The sequence below is a fragment of the Patagioenas fasciata genome, chromosome 5 (assembly GCF_037038585.1).
Source record: "Patagioenas fasciata isolate bPatFas1 chromosome 5, bPatFas1.hap1, whole genome shotgun sequence".
In the NCBI taxonomy this organism is placed as follows: Eukaryota; Metazoa; Chordata; class Aves; order Columbiformes; family Columbidae; genus Patagioenas; species Patagioenas fasciata.
Genome location: NC_092524.1, coordinates 35,906,645 through 35,928,156, shown reverse-complemented (window position 1 = coordinate 35,928,156; position 21,512 = coordinate 35,906,645). Strand labels below are relative to the sequence as shown.

Genomic DNA, 21,512 nt, shown 5'->3' with positions numbered 1-21,512 from the left:
ACTTATAAAGCATTCTGTTGAAAAGTTAATTATCACGTTACAAGTACAAGTAGCCAAGCTAGTTTAAGCTTTGGAAATGCAGAGAAAATCAGTTGGTTAAAAAAAAAATCTAATCAAATATTTAATTGGCAGTGATTGGTAATGATGATAGCTTCCTGCCTTTGACTGCTTCACCCTTGATGGCTGAATAATCCAGTTAGGTTTTGATTGAATTCGATAAGTTTATTCATATGCCATTTTAAGAATCAACAATCTTAAGAACCACTGAACTACACCATAGGTGAAATCCTTTGAGAAGGACAGACAGACGGAGAAAAGGATTTTAGAATCTGACTTAGTAGATCACCTGATCCAGAAACTGAAAACTAAAATCTGTGACGAAAGATGTAGTAGGTAAGTAGCATAACGTGTCAACGTGAATAGTCAAAATCAGAAGTGACTTTGTTTTAATGAAATAATTTAAAATATGAAATAATTTTAAGATATTTTAAGATATTAACCTTGATTTTATTTGATAAAGAATTAGAGCTTTGCTGAATCCCTTTTGAGGGGAAAAGCAAAAGGTTTGATTATGGACTTTTGTTGAGATTAGGAAAGAGACCACTTTACCCAGCTGCTCCTATAGTCAAACAACCATAGTGCTTCATACATGGTTATCCAGCTCAAATGCTACTAGAACAGCAGTATTGCTTGTATGGCAGGACCAGAATTTGGTTATGTTCAGGTACTGTGTAATCAAAGAATTAAAGCAGCAAATCCCTTTCATTCTGAGGAGGTGTTCATACAGTAAAAATGAAGGTATAATTGTAGCACACCTGTACACACTGGCACAAGTGAAAGTAACACCCAGCAAAGACTCGGGGTACACAGCAACACCCCATCATCCTATCTGTGTTGAAATCACTGTTGTCACAAATAGAATTGAGTACAGAAATCATAGAAGAGGCTACAGTTACACCTGTGTGCATAAGCAGTATAGCTGTTATTCATGCAGATCCCTTTGTAAATACATAGTTACACACACATCTATATAGATATTTATATGTGTGTACATATATACGTACATACGTAGTGGCAGCAGGAACAGACATGGTTTATTCACACAAACTTGAATTCAGAAACTAACAGATCTGACATCCAAAGTATTTCTAAATAGGCGGAACAATAAAGGAAATAGTTAAGCTGGGAACTGCTAAACTGGAGCAGCAGTTTGTGCCAGGGCTGACGTCTCCTGCTGCGCCTCGTCATCTCGTGTCTGTCCTCAGCCAGGCCTGGCATTTACCTTTGCAGCTAACCTGATTCTCATGTGTTAGAAGCTGTGAAAGAAAATAATTCTTTCTAAAAGTTACCTTATTTCTAGATCCTGAGAACGGAAGAGGGAGAACTTCATATTTGGTAATAGTAAACAGAGAAATGCAGTAATTGTGATTGTAGTAACACTGGCAAATTTCTTTGTTAATGAATCCTGAATATGGAAAGTAAAAGGATCCAAACTAATAACTGAAAGATTCCTTGATATGTGTGACCTTAGGTATAAATATTACTTTGATACTTTAGCATTATCTCACAGAAATAAGTAAGAAGCTGTAGATTAAATTAACAATTTAGAAAGAATATTCTCATTATATATTGTAGTATTAGGATCTAAATCATTCTTGCATGATGGGGAGCACGGGGTCTTTTTTTATCCATAGCAAACAAAGATTGCTTCTAGATCACATTTTATAATGTAATTTTGTATGATTTCCTGTCTGTTCCAGAATAGAATTTAATCTGCAGATACGTGCTGGGAATTCTCCATAAATTTCTTTATCTGTTGGAATGAAATAAGTATGTTTGTATGTTAATCTGAAACCACGTCTTATTACAGTATTTCTTTGTTGTTATGAATTTGTTTCCCTAACTGTCTTTGTTTATTTTTAGAGAAACCTCAGATAATCTTTCAGTACCAAATCAAAAGGGATCCTTTACTAACATTTCAGGTATTTAGTCTCTAGTTGTAGAACATAAAAACTGTATTTCTGCTTAAAAACTGTATTATAAGAAAATATTGCTGGAACATAATTTTTAAAATTACTACCAAAGTCAGAGCAGTAAAATGTTTTCTAGCAGTGCCTCTGGTTAGAAACTTATTCCTAGTCTCAAATATTGTTCCAAGTGATCTAAAACTGGAATTTTCTCCAAACTAACAAAATAAGTGCCTTGGCCAACAGACTGAATATTTCCCATACAAGCATTCATTGATGCAGTGATTCAGGATGGGGGAAGGAAAGCCAAAAACCATGAATATTTCCTAGCTGAGGAGAAATTAAATGTTATATTTATGACAAATGACATGACCTGTGATTGTTATGGTGTTGAGACCCATGTACATTGACCTGCTATTCTAAGAGTCTTTTTTTTCTTCAAATGAAACTACCTTTACATTTCTAGCTACAGATTTTCACTCCTTAGTCTGATCATAGATGTTTGTAGATAAAAAATAATATTAAGTACTTTTTGTGTGGATAGCTTGGCATTTTTGATTAATATTTTTAAGTACTCATATAGTACGTGGTGGTGGTTGTAAAAAGTAACACTTGTTTTTGGTCCCCTTGCATAACAGTGAGGGAGAGAGATGGCCACACATAACTTGGTTTTTTTGTGTGTGTCTGATTACCAGCAGTGGCAATCCGAATTTCAAAATAAGCCATTTCAGATTTTAGTTATTGTTAATGGGAGGGTCTGGCGTTTATTGTTTGCTTTGTCATTGGCTCTGCTGTGGGACTGTCCATTAAATAGTTGCCCCATTCTTGTAATAGCTTTTCTTTTTCTGATATTATGTATGCTATATTCCTCTGTAAAATTCTGCAAACCATTTGGAACCTTTTATTATTTTCAGGAAATACTGGTAGAAAATATCAGATTTCTTATTCTTACCAACCAGTCTTTCAAAGCCATAAATGAGCATTTGAGAATTTACACACACGGTTCATTATCCTATCTACTTGACTGACTTCGGGTTTTTTTAGCAGCTTTTTGAACCTCAGCTTATTAATATTTGTGAATTTTGTGTTTCTTGCTACTTCTTCTATGAAGAAAGAATATAATCTAAAACTCTATGTTTGCATTTTAGGTGCGTTTGAATCACATGGAACTCTTGTGCCCAATGTTAGCGTTATAGCTCCTGAAAAATTATCTGCCAGTGCCAGGCGTCGCCAAGAAATTCAGGTACACACACATGAAATAGGAATTAAGAAGTGACAGTTAGAAGTTAAGGAATGGTAGAATCCATATTTTCACTGTCACCTAACTTACAAAAATACATCCTGTTTGTTCTTTATTCATAAAGTAGACTATGAACAGCATAGAGTGTTGAAGGCAAAGACCACATTTTTTAACATTTTGGATCTTGGGGATTATCTGTGACATTGATGCGGCTCAGCCATCATTGTACTTCTATATTAGAAATGTCATTTTAGTGGGAACAGTGGTTCAAGAATCTTCCATTTTTGATAAATGTTGAAGTGTGTTAAAGGTGCGAGTTCAGCATACTTTCAATTTGCAATATGTTTGGAACACAGACTCTAAGTATGTAATTATGTTGTCTCGAACTAAAGACCTAAGAAAAAAAATCACAGATTTAAAAAACAAAACAAAACAAACCAGAAACAAACAAAACCCCACAACACACATCCCAAAAACCTACCTAAAATATGATATTATTATAATAATGTAGAAAAGATTAAGTGATGCTAGAAACACGTCAGGGTTTGCTCATTTAGGACAGTTGGCTTCAAGATACTTAGAGTACATGATAAAACGAACTGTAATCTTATTCTCCTTTCAGTCCAAATTTGGGCGTGCAACAGAAAATCCCCACTATAAATAGTTCTCGGAACCCGAAAAAAGAAGTGGATGTTACTCTCAGAGCTTTGTACTAAACAGACTTCCTGTTTTCAGGTTTTTAATATTCAAAAGTGTCTTTCTAAGGTACAAGAGACAACATTGTGCAAGGCTGCCACTATGTTTGTAAAGTGTTACCTTTGCAGGATTACTAATAGCTTGCTCTGGAAAAAAGCGTTACATGGCATGACTGTTGCAGGGGAGTGATTTAGGGTCCTGCTTTCCACAGAACAGTGTTTGGATCACTCAAAGGAAGTCTGACATTCAGTGGCAAGGTTCACTTTATTGTGCCCTGCACGGAGGAAATATGCCAAGCTGAATCCTGCTTACCTTCCCTCCGGGGGCCTGGTGTCAGGTCGTTCCAGTCTGGATCCTTGGACTCGTGAAGCAAACTCTCAGGCATCAGGGCTCATAGAAATAAAAAACATAATGAATTAGAATAGCAGGAGGGCTGGCTGGAGCTGGGTGCCTGCGCAGAGGTCCCCCCCAAGCGCAGAAAAACGTGGATTTTTATATCTTTACAGCTCATTCACACCATGATTCAGTCCAATAGCAATATTTAACTCTGAGGTCGGCTTGCTTTTTGTTGGATATTTTTCACTGATCTCAGATGGCTTTTGTTTTGTTTAACTGTAGGTGTGTTTATAGTCCATAGCCTTGAAAGTGGTGTTTTGTCCAAATGAATCCTTTTCTTCTCAGGAAGTGCAGAACAAGCCCTATCTTGCAGATGTCCACAATGTCTTTGTATTAGCCTTGAAGTCGTCATTTTCTCCCCAGGCACTTCCATTCTTCCCAGCAAAGTGCCAACTAAACCTTATCTCGCAGATGTTTAGTATAGTCTGTATCTGCTTTTGGTAAATATGAGCAGAACTTCACAGCTTAAGATTTTGGCAAATCCAGCTTCCTAAATAATGTGAAGCAGAGAGTATATTAAAAATCACACATCCTTATACTTCTAGATGATTCATTATCTTTAGTATGCATTTGCTTAAGCTAAATTATATGAAACTTAAATTGGGCTCATCCACTGATCTGTGAGTAATATAAACCAGCGCCCTACAGCCAGTTACTTAGCAGAGGGAGCTCAGTGGGCTCATCCAGGCTGTCGTATTTATATAATAAAGAGGTTGACTCATAGTCAAATTGCATGCAATGGGAAAGGTCTGCATGAGATTCCCTGAACTCACAACTTACTGGTGTTCAATGTGCTCTTCTGCTTCCTTGTGGGTTTCCTAACAGGAGTTCTTGGCCCAGCTGCAGCTCAGGCCTTTACCTGTTCTGGATCCTGAACCAAACTGCCGCTGGTTTGGCTGGGAGGTGGTCAAGTGCATCCACCACAATGACCTGTACTTTGGTTTGGCTATCAAATCAGTTATCCTCCTTCAGCTAGAGATGATTCACTGCATCAGTCACAGGTTCTCACATTCCTCAAAGTTAACACCCGGAAACGGAAATGCGTTTTTTTAACTACATTTGTGAGAATTCACATTGTAACATGCAGCTCTGTCCGCTTTAGTACAATGCCAGTATTATCAGAACTTTACCATTGCTGCAGGAGTGGCTCAGCCCCCGTCTCCTTCCTGTCTACTCATCAAGGATTATTCTGGAATTGTTACTAATAATTACATTAAATGTGAGTTTTAGTTTAAATGAAGTAGTTATACATCCTGTGTTAGAAGCAGCCTCTTCTCACCATCTATGAAATAGAAAATAACAGTAGTGTCATTTTACTTTTTCCCATATTTTGTTGGCAGGTGCAAACAAGACTTCAGACATTCATTTCTAGCCTGCAACAGAAAACAAGTGAGATTGAGATTTTAGCAGTAAGTATTTGGCAGAAGCCTGAATTAATTTCAAATTCTTAATTGAATTGTATGATGCAGTTGCTGTCTGGAACAAATTACTGCCAGCAGCCTCTCTTTACAGATACCAGATGAATCAAACTTCTGCTTAAATAAGACCCATGGCATGTTTCTTTAATACTTGAAAAGTATCTCAAATTGTGTGTATTGGACAGGTGCACAGGACAAAATTTAACAAGTATTTAGTTGTAAATTCTTCAGCTGTACTTAAGCTAACTACTGTGGTGGGTTTAATAACTTGTTCCTGCTAGATTTGCTCTTATATTTAAACCAACATAGCTGTTGTTTGTATATGGCTTTTAGACTTTGCCGACCATGTCACAAAGGACTTTAAAATGACACATGCGCTCAGGAAACATATTGCCTATTTGCCTTTGCCTATTTGGAGATTTCCATAGTGGGATCTGTTATTAACAGATCAAGCTTAAAACCTTGGTAAATTCCTGGTTCTGTCAGCACAAGTGCTTCTTTGGAAATCAGAAAGTCTTACTCCCTTCAGTACAGCTAATCTCCAGTTGGCGAACTGGTAACAGAAGAATGGTTAAATATTAATTTATTGATGACGTTTTTACAGGTAGATCTGCCAAAAGCAACTGTGATACACTTCTTATCATTAGAGGTAAGCAACTAAGTATTGTCGTTGAAACTCTAATTGAACAATAGATGATAAATTCTGTTCCTAATGGAGTTTGAATTAGGTTTTAAAACTTGAAAGGAATTTTTTTACCCAAGGAGTTTGACTGAGGCTGGAAAAATCATTTTGTCAAATGTCCAAGTTACACAAGACACCAGTAGGAAGTCCTAATCCAAAGCTCTGGGTTTTTTTCCCAAGGATAGTTAACTGAAATTAAGTCTTACTGTTCATTTTCAGAAACCATTAAGCATTAATAGCAGTTTCAATAAAAGCATTTCTTCAAGCTGTTAATAAAGGAGGTCCCAAAACACAAGAGGCAATTGTTTCAAGTACAGTACCTGAAACATTTCTTGGTGAAACCAAGATAAAAAGCTCTCTTCTTTTCTAATGACAGCAGTAAAGTCAGAAGTTCTTCTTAGAGAGATGAACACCTCCCCACCCCCCAGAAAAGCATACTCGGGAAGGGCGTCCTGCCTGGAAGTAGATTCAGTACTTTCACACCTTACATCTGCTGCTCCAAAGCAGCGCTTGTCTGGTAATCAGCCCCCAGTGAGACATGTGAAAATATTTTCAAAATGCTTAGTTCATCCAGTCTATCCAAATAATGGAGATAGTGTATCAGTTTTTATTTGTAAAAAATAATATAAAATGCACATGATCAGCTTCCATCATTCACTTTTGACAACCCTTATGGCACAGTTCTCATATTCTGTCCAGCATTGCAAAACTGACAGAGTAATTTTCATTGCTTACACCTTTTTTTATTGTGGTGTTAAGAAACTGATCACTAAATTCTTGATACGTTTTCTTTTTTAAAAACAAAACATCAAGTTACACGTGTTGTTTATATGAATTTTGTGTGAAACCATTTTAATAACCTATTCAGTTAAGGAACATTGGCATCATAACACAATGTTGAGAAGACTGAATACTATTCGGAGGATTATTTCCTTCATGAGAGAATGTAAGACTGTATTGCAGCTCCTTGTCAATTGTTTTTTCTTAGTTTGATGGAGATAGACAAGCCTTTGATGCTACTGTGAGACAACTGGTGTCACGATGGCCAAAACAGAGATGTTCGTACTTACAAGCAATTTGTGATGAAATTTACAGTATCAAAATGGAAAAGAGGTACGTTGTTAAGCTCTTATGGGTACATAAAACATCTTCATTATTTCTGCATTCAAACTTTACTAAATAAGCTGTTCTTCTTTTGTCCTCCCCTTTCCCTCTCCCTGAGGAAAAAAGAAATATTCAGGAAATGTGTATACTTCCTTGAGTACTGATCTTCGCTAACATGAAACAAAATGGGAAGAGTTTACTGGTCATCTAATCCTTACTTGTAGTAAAATGTAAATTTTTGGTCATGTAAATTCTTCATTTTTATAAACCCTTTCAAGAAATTCTAAAATGTATTCCCACTATTATGTTATTTGCTGCTTTGTCCATAAAAGTGGAGAGCAAACAACTGTAGACACTGAGGTGTACTGCTATTCTACTACACAGTAGCCATCTTTACTCATGAGAGGGACTCAGCTTGCCTTTTGAAACCCATGAGCACATTTAATTCCTTCTGCTTTGAAGGAACATGATGGGAATCTGGCACAGCTGACAGAGAGCCCAGCTTTAAGCAAACATGATGCATGTTCTCCTGACCTGTACAGTTAAACCTGTTTCTGTCTTCTAAGCATAAAAACATTTATGTTCAACTTGTGGTCTCCTTGTTGGATTCTGGTGAGGGTGAAACAGATACGTCTGGGCACATACAGTTTTAAGCCTCAAATTTTCAACTCTTGCATGTACTGGTACAGTTAAGTGAGACCTGGGCATTTATGTCCTATTGTGGGTTTCATTTTATAATACGTTTTCTTAAACCTGTGTTTAGCTTGAAGGTACTACTTAACCTTAAAAGGAGACTCAAAATTTATTCATTTTTCTTAGAAATACACCAAATAGCTTCAAGTTACCTAATGTTTACTAAGGCAACTAAGTATCAAGTGAAACTTTTTTCTTCTGGGACTTGCAAAGCTGTGATTTGCAATTACTACATACAAATAATATTTCACACAATGTTTGGTCTGAATGCAGTGCAGTCCCTGACAAAGTTTTCCTATTCAATGCCTGCATTCCAATTCAATTCCTTTCCTATTCAGTGCTTAGCCACAAGCCTTTAGATCGCTGAGTAAACACCAGGCAGACTAGATAAATGGAAAAGGAACAAAGGGGAAAATTATTTTCTACTGAATCTTTGCCATTAGCTTATTGCTAAGATTTGCCACAGGTTTTTTAGCTTTTGAACCTGTAATTTCAAAGTTTAAAAATCTTCTTTCCCTCTGCAGGGTTCCTGTGCTTATCCTGTACAGCTACCGAGATGAATACAAGGTGTTGTTCTAATGCTTAAAGCATCTTTTATGGGATGCCTTTACTAACAGACAAGTGTTTTGTCAAAAGGAATTTCAAAAAGCTGTAGAATGTTGACAGGCAACTAATGCCTTTTTATGTGTCCAGATGGAATTTCATGTGTAATATAAAACTGTAAATTTTTGTCAAAAAGTGGAAATAAATGTTTTGTAGGCACTTAAGGAGCGAGTCTTGACTACAGCCAGAGATAGGTTTTATCATGTGATTCTTGCCCCCTTATGCCACAAGAGATTATCAGCTGTGCAGGTATAAAACTGCTTGTTGGTTTTAAATACAGTTTCAGAATGTCTTTTATGTGAACATGCAACAGTAGTACTGAAATGAGAAACTCAGTTCAAGGTTTAGAGAGGATGACTTATCTTCAGCTGTAAAAAACTTTTAAATTTTTTTGAAGAAGGGTTTTTATGGAATAAAAGGTCTGGCTACTGAGCTGCCTTGAAATATGTATTACAAGCTTTTTGTGTGTGTGTGGTTTCTTTTGTTTTGTTTTGTTTTTTTTTAATCCTACTGTTTTAATTTCTACAGAAAAGGTAGTAGATTTAAAGCTGAAAGAGTCCTGGGAAGCATAGCTGCCTATGGTTGTCCATTACTTTTGCATTAAAATCAAGCAGCAGCTTCCTGGGAGCTGAAATAAGACCCGATACAGGAAAAACTTGTTTCAGACGTAAACATAAGACTTCTTTTAAGAGAAAGTAACCAAAGTTTTGAACTAGCTTTTTTCACATGAGTTGACAGACTGAGATGGAAGTCATAGTAATAATAGGAATTTTATAATTATCTTCTTGAAGCTAAGCTGTAATACAACCCTATCAGGAAAAGTGAAGCTGAGTAAATCTGAAGGGGAGTTAGAGCAGACATAGTTAACTATGCATTATATTTTACATCAAACTGCTTATATTACTGGAGTGAATATGCAGAAAACTCAGGGATTTCTGTAAATATACCGGTGTTTATCCTCCCTCTCCAGCTGGTACCTTCTCTTTAAACATCTTACTCCTGTTTCTTTCTCTAACTGAAATAATTGCCTTTAGCACTGCAGGCTTATTGCATGAAGAAATACTTACTTTTTCTGCTCTTTTATGTAGTAAAGAGAAGGGCAAAGTTATCAGTATGTAAAGAGGGAACTTTTAAAGAGAAACCAAAGTACTTCTGAGAACTGTGAAAGTTGTACCACCACCACACAAAGTAGCATCAGGGGAGTGAGTCCTAAAGGCACTGATAATGGTACCATTCCTAACAATTCACCAAGACAAGTCACATCAGTCATCACAAACAAATCCATTTCTCAGTGTGTTTAATAGGAACAATTAAGTATTGACCTTTTACATCTGCTCATATGAAGGAGCTATTTTAAGACGTGAAGTATGGGGAAATTCAGATCCCTGAATATACTGAAGAATGAAGCTTAAAAAAAAAAAAAGGAAAGAAAAGGTTTAGGTGACATGAGCTTTTTAAAGCCATATCTGAAGGGAATATGATGCAGAGTCCTGCCCCACGCCCCCGCACCCTGAGCCAAGATCAGCACAGCTGGATCAGCATGGAGCAAAGGCACAGCTGCCAGCACTGTGCTGCCTGCCTTAGGTATATCTGCACTGCATCATGGCAACATGTCCCTCAAAATGAGAAAAACAGGAAAGCTGCTGTTCCTGATAGTATGTTGGCACCTGCTTTCCCTAGTACTACTTATCTATTAAACTGGGCATCTGTCACTAAGACTCCCGCTCCAGTCTTGCTTTGCTCCTGGCACAGTGCATTTCTCTTCACCCTTTGTTACCCCCCCAAACAGGTTTTACACCGCCCACTTGTATAATACAAAACAAACGGCAGTGTAAGTACAAAAGAGTTGGCAGCTGAGTGTAAAGCTGTTTCAGCATAACTCTGTAAATACTCCCACCATACAGCAATCCACAAAAAGCACCTTGTGCTCCCAGTTTAACGAAAAGTACTGATCACATCCCAGTTTCCTGCTGGAAGGAAAGCCAAAGACAACTGGTAACTCAAAAAGAAATGGACTTTGCTTTGAGCAAGGGTCAAGTCTGTTACAGTGATGATAGGGCACAGTTCCATCACTGTGTTGCTTTACTCTTCTTGTTTTTGCTTTTCTTGTCTTTTTTCTTCAAGCCATCCATGTTAGCTCTCAGCAAATTTGAATATGCCTGCAACAACAATTGGAACCATTGAAAGAACAAATACTTAAGTGACAATATACTAGAGGTAACATTTTACGTATTGCTAATGGATAGGTATCTGCATTTTCTCAAGCAAATCATGGTCTTACACCCTACACTGGGAAATAGTTTCTAAACCAATGCAGAAAGTTAGGTAAAATACAACAGGATTTTCTTTTTTTAAAACAAATACAGATAGATGGGTAGTGTAAGGTTATCCTGTGTGCCAGTTCAGCACTGAATCAACCCATTCATGGCTGTCCAGTACTTCCTACTGACCACTCCCCAGTATCACAGTATCACAGTATGTTTGGGATTGGAAGGGACCTCAAAAGATCATCTAGTCCAATCCCCCTGCTGGAGCAGGAACGCCTAGGTGAGGTCGCACAGGAATGTGTCCAGGCGGGCTTTGAATGTCTCCAGGGAAGGAGACTCCACAACCTCCCTGGGTAGCCTGTTCCAGTGCTCTGTTACCCTCACTGAGAAGAAGTTCTTTCTCAAATTTAAGTGGAACCTCTTGTGTTCCAGCTTGATCCCATTGCCCCTTGTCCTATCATTGTTTGCCACTGAGAAGAGCCTGACTCCATCCTCATGGCACTCACCCTTTATATATTTATAAACATTAATAAGGTCACCCCTCAGTCTCCTCTTCTCCAAACTAAAGAGCCCCAGCTCCCTCAGCCTTTCTTCATAAGGGAGATGCTCCACTCCCTTAATCATCTTTGTTGCCCTACGCTGGACCCTCTCCAGCAGTTCCCTGTCCTTCTTGAACTGAGGGGCCCAGAACTGGACACAATATTCCAGATGGGGTCTCACCAGGGCGGAGTAGAGGGGAAGGAGGACCTCTCTCGATCTACTGACCACCCCCCTTGTAATACACCCAAGGATGCCATTAGCCTTCCTGGCCACAAGGGCACAGTGCTGGCTCATGGTCATCCTGTTGTCCACCAGGACCCCCAGGTCCCTTTCCCCTACACTGCTCTCTAATAGGTCATGCCCCAACCTATACTGGAACTTGGGATTGTTCCTGCCCAGATGCAGGACTCTACACTTTCCCTTGTTAAATTCCATCAGATTATCCCCCACCCAACTCTCCAGCCTGTCCAGGTCCCGCTGGATGGCGGCACAGCCTTCTGGCGTGTCAGCCACTCCTCCCAGCTTAGTGTCATCAGCAAACTTGCTGATAGTACACTCAATTCCCTTGTCTAAATCATTAATGAATATATTGAATAATATTGGCCCCAGTACTGACCCCTGAGGCACTCCACTAGATACTGGCCTCCAACTGGACTCCGCACCATTGACCACCACTCTCTGGCTTCTCTCTTTAAGCCAGTTTGCAACCCACCTCACTACTCTATTGTCGAGACCACACCTCCTCAATTTAGCTGTGAGGATGCTGTGAGGGACTGTGTCAAAGGCTTTACTGAAGTCAAGGTAGACCACATCCACCGCTCTGCCATCATCCATCCACCTTGTTACATTCTCATAAAAGGCTATGAGGTTGGTCAAGCATGACTTACCCTTGGTAAAGCCATGCTGACTGCCCCTAATGACCCTCTTATCCCTGATGTGCCTTGAGATGGCACCAAGGATAAGCTGTTCCATTACTTTCCCAGGGACAGAGGTGAGGCTGACCGGTCTATAATTACCCGGGTCCTCCTTCTTGCCCTTTTTGAAGACTGGAGTGACATTTGCTTTCCTCCAATCCTCGGGCACCTCTCCCGTTTCCCAAGACTTGGCAAAAATGATGGATAGCGGTCTAGCAATGACTTCAGCCAGCTCCCTCAGCACCCGCGGATGCATCCCATCTGGACCCATGGATTTATGGACGTCCAGACTACTTAATTGTTCCCTAACCCAGTCCTCATCGACTAAAGCAAACTCCTCCATTAACCTGGCTTCATCCTGGGTCTCAGGGGTACAGGGTTCCCCAGGACATCCTCCAGCGGAGTAGACAGAGACAAAGGCGGCATTCAGCAATTCTGCCTTCTCTGTGTCTTCTGCCACCAGGGCACCCACCTCATTCATCAGTGGGCCTACATTGCCTCTGGTATTAGTTTTATCTGCTATGTATTTGAAAAAGTTCTTTTTGCTGTCCTTGACCCCTCTCGCCAGCTGTAATTCTAAGGAGGCCTTGGCTACCCTAGCTGCCTTCCTGCATCCTCTAACAGCAGCCTTATATTCCTCCCAAGTGGCCAGTCCCTGCTTCCATGACCTGTAAACTCGCCTCTTCTGCTTGAGCATACCCAACAGATCCCTATTCAACCACGCAGGCCTTCTGGCTCCCTTCCTCGACTTCCTACGTGTGGGGATGCTCTGATCCTGAGCATGGAAGAAGCAATCTCTGAATGCAATCCAGCTCTCTTGGGCCCCTTTTCCTTCAAGCAGTCTTGCCCATGGGGTTTCCCTCAGCAGTTGCTTGAAAAGGCCGAAATTAGCCCTGCCAAAGTCCAGGGTTGCAATTCTACTTGCTATTCTGTTCCTGCCACACGAGATGCTGAACTCCACCATCTCGTGGTCACTGCAACCCAGGCAGCCCTCAACCTTTACTGCTTCAACCAGACCCTCTTTGTTAGTGAGGATGAGATCCAGCAGTGCACCTCTCCTGGTCGGCTCCTCCACCATCTGCATGAGGAAGTTATCATCAATGCACTGGAGGAACCTCCTGGACTGTGGCTGGCTGGCTGAATGGTCCTTCCAGCAAACATCAGGGAAGTTAAAATCACCCACAACAACCAGGGCCTGTGACTGTGAGGCCACTCTCAGCTGCGCATAGAAGGCCTCATCAACTTCCTCAGTCTGATCTGGTGGCCTGTAATAGACACCTACAACAGTATCACCCCTACCAGCCTGTCCCTTGATCCTGACCCATATACTCTCAACTCGTTCCTCATCCGCTCCTGGGCAGAATTTAGTACATTGCAGTTGCTCTCTCACATAGAGAGCAACTCCACCACCACGCCTGGCTGGCCTGTCTTTCCTGAAAAGGGCATAGCCATCCATGACCACATTCCAGTCATGTGAACTGTCCCACCACGTTTCTGTAATTGCCACCAGATCATAATCTCCCAACCGAACATAGGATTCTAACTCCTCCTGCTTATTCCCCATGCTGCGCGCATTGGTGTACAGGCATTTCAGGGAGCGAGCAGAGCACACCAATTTCTCCCTAGGGGCACAGGAGGCCACCCGGTCCTCATCTGTTTTAGAATGCTGCCCCTCTGGGGCAAGCCCAACTACAACCCCATCCCCCTTCGAGGCTAGTTTAAAGCTCTCCAAATGAGCCCAGCTAATTCCTGCCCCAGCATCCTTTTGCCTCTATGGAAATGGAAGGTACCTATGGAAATGGAAGGTAAAGGCATACAAAACTTACCATCTGGAATTTATTTACTTCCTTTGAGCTCACCTACAAAAGCAACACAGAAGGTTAACCAAGAAAACACTAGCTTCTATTACAAACTAAGTACCAGTACATGTTTACCCACCAGTGACCATCTAGTTGGATCAACTTGCCACATTCAGTGGTAGGTAGGCTGCACTGACGTATCATAGAATTTCACTCATTCAGAAAACTGAAAACACTCCTTACTCAATTAACAAAATCCTCTGGATGCCATTAGCCCCAAATTTGTTTTTTCAAATAGGAATAATGTTCCAAGGAAGGTTTTATTTACTTATAGGGCCATAAAAATACATTGCAGCCCAGATTCTCTAAATTATTTCTCAAAGGAACATTTTTCCTTGGGTTACATCACAGAGGAGAGCTACAGTCAGTGAAAGCCTCTCCCAATCTCTCATTCAAAGTAAACACACATCAGATTTTCAACTTCTAGTTAACATTTCCTGAAATACAAATAGCTCTGTAAATGAGAAAAAATAGATAACGCTCAACAAGTTTAAGGCTTAGAGGAGTCTACCCATGCCCACACGTTCTTGCCAGGAAACACAGATGCTTCCCCTACTGTTCCCCAAACTGGGAACACTCAGTTCTTCCCTGGTTTCTACAAACCTTCAGTAAATCCATTGAGGTCTACGGGAAACTACCTGTACGTCACCTGATGCTTGAGTGTAGGACTGTTCTTGGAGCCACAACATTTGTCCTCATACTGCAGATTCTGTATCTGCCCTGTGTCCTTCTGCCCATGTCTCTAGAAACAATTTCCCCCTTTCCTCCAAATATTCTCATCCGACTCACAACAGCCAGGGTTGCTGAAAACAGGCAGAGTCCCCATCTGCTTTCCTGCAATACCATTCTGAAGAAAAATCCAGCAGACAGAGTAAAATTATAAACTACTGTCCCATCTGTAGTGCTGAGTGCAAGCACTAAGACCTCAGTGTCTAGCTGTGCGTTTACCTACCATATGGCTTATCTGGAATTAAGAGGGTAGTTCTCATGAAATTCATGTAAAGAGAAATTTCACTTGAAATATGGGACATTAAACAAAAGGCAAGTAGGGCCACTCATCTTTCTAACCCAAAGCTGTCACTTACCACTGTGCTAATTTTCTTCTTTCCATCAGTTGCTCTTAGAAGACACTTATTGTCTGCTGGCTCAAAACTTTCTACATGGCCTTTGCGTGGGACTGGTTTTGTTCGGCCATCATCTGTATTGAAAGACACAAGAGGTTTATTCATATTTCACTAAAATCACCGGATGCTTCCCAAGATGTTAAAAATTGCTCATGAGGAGATCTGAAAAACACCTTGCAATTTAAGGCCATCTGAACTGATATTGCTGCCAAACCGTTGACAGACCCCTTCCTTTGTAGCCCCAGAAATATCTGTTCCATGAACTACATCTGCCAGAAAAAAAAAATGTAAATCCTTTCTCTGACATGCTGTATGAACTGCCTGCTTCAGCAGCAGGATGTTTTACATGCACAAACTGCAGCCTAGGACACTTGACTTCTCAAGTGGTGGGTGCCACCTAGCCAGAAAACAGAGAAACAAACATGTAAAAACAACACTGTAATTCTCCTTTTACAGATATCCAAGGATTCCCAATTATTGCTTAATAATTATAAAGTCCCAATATTTCCTGCAGTTTGAAACACAGTCTTATTCAAGGTTTTTAGTACTGCAGCTACAATGATTGATTTGTCCACATGCCTACTCTTGTTTTCAGATGCTCTGAATTACAGCTGTGTATTAAAAAATCCATGCTAACAACACTAAGTTTGATTTAGATGAGCACCTCTTTAATCCAATAACAGAGTTAAAACTTACATTTCTTCAGCGTTATGAAGACACTCCCCGAAGTTCTGCACTTCTGGAAGAGTCGGGTGAGCTCTGTCAGGAACTGCAAGAGAGACAGTGGCCATCGCTGGTTGAGAGCCCCAAGCGTTCCCGTCCTCTCCCGGTGCACCCGGGGCTCGCTGCCCCAGGGCAGCCCCCGCCCCGCCCCGTCGCCACCACAGGCCGGGCCGTCCCGGCGCCGCGGGAACTGGCACCAAGGGCAGGAAACTCCCGGGTCTCCCCACGCAGAGGCCGGAGGACACGAGGTCCCAGCCGAGGGCGGCCCAGCCGCAAAATGAGGTCTGAACCCCCCAGACCTGCCACGGCCCCGGCGTTTCTGCGCTCCCCGCCTCGCCCACACCGCTGGGTACAGCGATGCTCGCTCCCCTCCCCCACCGCCGGGATGGGGCGAGGGGACGGGCCCGGCGCACCCCGGAGCCTTGCGGGGCCTACCCCCGCCCAGCAACCGGCAACGGGCACACCCCAGGCGACCAGTGACCCGCCGACTCCCCGGGGATAGGGATGGGCCCGGGATGCCCGACCTGTTCGCTTTCCAGCAGCACCATCCTGCTCCGCCAGGCCGGAAACGCCGCGCGCACGCACCCGCGGGCGCACGCGCACCGCAACGCGAGGCGGAACCGCGCAGGCGACCACGCCCCTAAGCCGCTCGTGCCGCTTGACGGAACGGACCCGGCGGAGAGCGCCGCGCGCGGAGAGGCGGGGAGCGGCGTGAGGTCCCGCCCCGCGGGAGGAGCCCGGGGGGAGCGCCACGTCAGCCCCGCCAGGCCGGCTCCGCTCCGCCCCGCCCCGCCCCGCCCCGCCGCGGGACTGCGCCTCGGGGCCTCACCGGTGCTGTGTGGGGTGGCAGTAGCTGGTCTGTCACCCGAGACACGGATCAGGCCGGCGGGAAGGGCCAGCCCTGCCGCTACCGCCGTTACGCGCTCCACCCCGCTGTGCACCCTGCTGTCCAGTAACGGCCGCAGCGCGGGCTTTCCCGAGCAAACAACGGGCGCGCACCGGGCCGGCAGTAGCGGCACCGCCACCGCGGCTCCTCCTCCGGCACCGCGGCACCGCGCCGGGCCCGTGGTGGTCTCACCGGGGCGGCCGCATCCCTGCGGGCCCACGGGCCGGAACTCGGGCTGAGGGACCGGCCGTGGGCGCAGATGTTGAGGCTCGGGCTGCTGGGGAGCAGGACGCGGGCCTGGGCGCCACGCCTCCCACAAGCGTGGGAGGTTGCAAGCCAGCTCTTGGCTGACAGTACCGTGGGCTGGGTGTTCAGGCCCCCTGTGCCTCAGTGTCCCCCAGGCACCAGGGGCAGCTCGCAAACCCACGTGCCTGAAAACCGCTGCTGCTGGCCACTATTGCCAGTGAAGGGCCAAAATGGCCCTTGCAAAGAGTCATGGCAAGAGTGACTGGCTGAAGGCTCAGACCGTAGAGGGTGTGATTTCAAACTGAACAAGACACCTAGATTGGTACAACAAACCAGCATCTGGGCGGGCGGGCGGGCAGGGACTTCACACCCAGAGTACTTGGAGCTGCTGAGGGGCAGATCCTGGAAAGGGGAGTTTTCTGTCAGGCCCATGTTTGTTGATCTGGGAACACACAGAAATAGCATTTGATCTAGTGCCTTTCCATGTTTCTCACTAGAAAAAATTTCTTATTTCCTCTAAGGACCTAACAAAAGTGGTACATAATGCCATACAGGTAAAAGGGAAAAAACTGCACTGATAGGTGCTTTAGGCTCTGGGGAATTTCTACTGCTAATATAGGAGCTGGTGCTAGGACAGCATTCTACACAGAACTGAAATACCTTCCTGTGTTATCACATTATCATTCTCATGGTGGGGGTGTTGTTTCATATATAAAACAACACTTTGTAATGAAAGCGTCTAGTCACTCCAAAAGTCCTATTTAGAGTTTACAATCATTTGCTATCCTTTTGCAGGTTTGTCCAGAGGCAGTAGAGGGTGCTGTGATTGCGCAGACAGAAGAGAAACTGCCTAAAGAACAAGGAAACAAATCCCCAAGAAGCAGGTCATCACAACAAGGCCATGGTTTATCAAAATCTATCAGTTTATTAAATTAAATCCATTATGTTGGAGTCAAAGGAAGTGTAGAAATCCAACACTGCCTTTCCTTCACTGTATTATCCTCCTGATGTTTACTCTTTGCAGCTGAGGAGGAAAGACTTAACAAAAGTAAATTTTGCTGTTTCTCATAGCACTAAAAATCTCGTAAAAACTGAAGTGAGGAATATATGTTATGTAAGTCTTCTGAAAACTGGCACTCTAAAGGGACATCATCAGTGCTGTGGTCGGAAGTACTGACAGGCCAAAGCCTTGTGCGCTTGTAGAAAGGGAAGGTCCCTGCCCCTAAAAGCTTCCAGTCAGTGTCCGCAACAAGTGAGGACAGGTGGATGCAAGGAGCCTTTGCCTGGTTGCAGGAGCAATCAGAACAAACTCCTATTTACTAGAGGTTGTTTTGTCAGAAATCTAGAGTAGGGTTGTATTTTCAGAAGAGCTTTGAATGAGGACAATGCAATAGTGTTGCAGATTTTATAGGCAACTAGTGAAAGAAGAGCAGAAATGGAAAAACTAAAACAATTGCAACATACTTCCCCTTGAAACTACTGTGGTTACAGACACTGGAAGGCAGAAAAAATGCATTTCCATTCATGCTTGCCAGAAGAGAAGATGGGTGGTCTTGTTGCTGAAACACCGGCACTACAACTCTCACCTGAATTCTGGCCCTTGAATTCACCAGAAGAGTCTTGTGTTGCCTTGAACTGGTCTCTTCCCTGTACTGCAGCTCTTCTTTCATAAAGGTAAAGAAAGATATGTAGTTGTTTTCTGTACTTTTTATACAACAAATAGCATCAGTGCCTGTGGGATGAGCACCATGGAGTTTTTCCCCCATTTGCACAAAAATCTCAGCCCAGCATTAGTAGCTACTTCTGTTGCTGAGTAACACCAAAGCTTCTGGTACTGCTGCCTGCTGGAAGAAGGGACAAAGGGGAAACCTTTATGAACAACTCTAGAGAGTTGCATAAAGTTTACATTTTTCAAATCTATTGTTTTATCAGCAATTTTTCTGAAAATGTATTTGTCTCACTGCTAATGAAAGAAGTGGCTCCACAGAATGAGCTGAATTTCTTTCCATAAGAAAGAGGATTTGTGTGTGTGGTTATTGTTGGTTTTGGTTGCGTTTTGGTTCGTGTGCGTATGTGTTAGCTTATCTTCCTGATCTTGAAGTTGTTTTTCAAGCCAAAGCATCACAATTAAATTGGGGGAGAAGCCTTCATTGCAACTTGCAAACAAGGTGAAAATGGAATCTTTTTAACGATTCTTTTCCAAAAAACAGATGGAACAGGGGAATGCTGACATTGCTTTACTTTTGCCAAAGGCTGCCAACACTCAGAGGGAATAAGCTATTCAGCTGGTGAAAAAGTGCTGAACAAACACTGAAGGAGCTAAAGGGATACTCCCAATCATGATATACTTGCTTTTCACTCTATCTCCTGCCCCAGCCTAATGCCTTCCCCCGACAGCCTGCCCTCAGGAAAGAAATAAAAAGGGGGGGGGGAGGTGTGGAAGACAGGTTGGATTAAAACAGTAGTAAGAGGAATTGGTGGATCCTGAGAGCTGGCAGGGGTATTAGTATTTTGTAACCTGATCTGTCATGTGACTAGAGCCAGGCAATAAAAATAAGTCTCCTACCAGCCCTCTTGTTTGCTCAACCTTATTATATGGTGTCAGTAGAGAACTACTTTTTTTTGGCAAAAATTTAGCAAATGAAGCCACCTGAATCATTAAATCCTGAAGGAAATCTGGCAGAGGACTGGAGGAGGTTGTTGCTGCGCTTCCAAGTTTTCCTGGAAGCAAGCGTGTACTGAAGAGAAAGGGAGAAGTTGAAACCTTCTGCTTTCCTAAATGTGGTGGGAGGGGCAGGAAGCAGCAAAACAAAATTATTACAAGTAAATTAAATTCTTATTCAACCTTAGTTGAGGTTGGCAAAGATCTCTTTGAATTAGCTAGAAAACATTACTTCTCGTTAGGGACTATCAGACACACACATTCAGCTGCTGCACACCACAGCGAGCAGAAATGTAATAACATTCTGTAAATTACAGCTTGCTCACCACAGTGCTCCAGATGAGTTAATAACAGATAATGGGCCACAATTCACAAGTGGATCATTCTGGTAATTCTCTTTGATCTGTAAGTTCAAGCATACCATGTCAAAATATAGCTATGTACAGGAAAAAGAGACAGTGTTACAGCAAAACCCCAGTAACAGCCTCCCCCCATTAAAAGTCTGTCACGAGCAGTGTCACACCAGAGATGCCCACCTCAAGTACATAGAGATGCACACCTCACTGGCCTCACCTGATATGAGATGAATGGGCAAAAGAAAACCCAACATTTAACAGCAGCCGGTAGAACAGAAATACTGGGGAGCCTGGAACAGCTACCAAAACAACGCCGAGCTCTGTGCCAGGGAAGTAAAGAAGAAAAGTTTTAACAAGAGCAGTGAAGCATTATTCTTTTTTTCTGATGCTAGGTGGATTTCCAGCAAAGCAATTAGCAGGTTATATGCCTGCAGGTGAATGTCAGTCCCAAGATTGGGTCTTAACCTGCTTTACAGGTGGTCCTCATAAAAAGAAATAAAGGACATGCCAGGGGATGATGATGAGAGATCTACTGAACAAGAGGTATAGAGGCACGAAGCATGGTCATTCAGTAACCATAAAAAAGAGAGAGATTCTGAATCCTTTACAGATTCAGGCAGAAAACTAAACAGGATGAGACCAGGATGTGCCACTGGAAAACTGCTGAGCCTCTGGTGAGAAGGCCAACTTCCAAAGAGAAGCTCTCCACAAGAAACGAGAGGTGTTCTCTCATGTCTTAAGAACCAGTTCATGCACCCTGAGCTCTTTCCTAAACATTTCTGTTCATCTTCGTGAATTTCTCCTGTTTTATTTAGTATTAAGTTTTACATCCACAAATTTATTTTCAAAGCTAGGTTGAGTGTAACCTTGAGTTCAACAGGCACTGACTTTTGTTGTGTAATAGCAATGTTAATGGTGATTTATATTTTGTGAGGGAGACCAGGAAATAGAGATATGTTTCTTAAAACTCTAATGCACCACATTACTATTGTAGTTCAAACCAAAGCCTATCTGGAGTTAGACACAAAAAGATTGCTTGTTGGAAAAAGGTTTAGTGGTTTTAAAATATCATCCAGATTGTAGAAACCTGCTCTGTCAGGGAAGATAAGGGATGTGTATTTACAGTATTTTTAAGT

General features: G+C 42.4%; 2 protein-coding genes and 1 long non-coding RNA gene across 3 annotated transcripts in view; 1 reads left to right on the top strand and 2 right to left on the bottom strand.

Annotated features, from left to right (window-relative positions):
• Positions 1–8,090, top strand: part of EIF2AK4 (eukaryotic translation initiation factor 2 alpha kinase 4) — a 41,053-nt gene extending 32,963 nt beyond the window's left edge. The window contains exons 33-38 of the mRNA XM_065840271.2: positions 281–393; positions 1,924–1,982; positions 3,116–3,210; positions 5,640–5,708; positions 6,322–6,366; positions 7,388–8,090. Of these exons, the coding sequence (XP_065696343.2) occupies positions 281–393; positions 1,924–1,982; positions 3,116–3,210; positions 5,640–5,708; positions 6,322–6,366; positions 7,388–7,582 (576 nt within the window). The 3' untranslated portion in view covers positions 7,583–8,090. The remainder of the gene's footprint in view (positions 1–280; positions 394–1,923; positions 1,983–3,115; positions 3,211–5,639; positions 5,709–6,321; positions 6,367–7,387) is intronic.
• On the bottom strand, positions 1,073–7,392 carry LOC139828104 (uncharacterized). The gene is made up of 2 exons (XR_011739364.1): positions 4,216–7,392; positions 1,073–3,601 (listed from the first exon to the last, which is right to left on the bottom strand). It is a non-coding gene; the product is annotated as an uncharacterized lncRNA (long non-coding RNA).
• A 2,575-nt stretch (positions 8,091–10,665) lies between the features above and the next one.
• On the bottom strand, positions 10,666–16,890 carry SRP14 (signal recognition particle 14). The gene is made up of 5 exons (XM_065840272.2): positions 16,751–16,890; positions 16,200–16,272; positions 15,465–15,577; positions 14,347–14,379; positions 10,666–10,958 (listed from the first exon to the last, which is right to left on the bottom strand). Exons 1-5 carry the CDS (start codon positions 16,772–16,774, stop codon positions 10,869–10,871), a joined length of 333 nt encoding a protein of 110 aa, XP_065696344.1. The 5' UTR covers positions 16,775–16,890; the 3' UTR covers positions 10,666–10,868.
• Between the last annotated feature and the right edge of the window lie 4,622 nt (positions 16,891–21,512).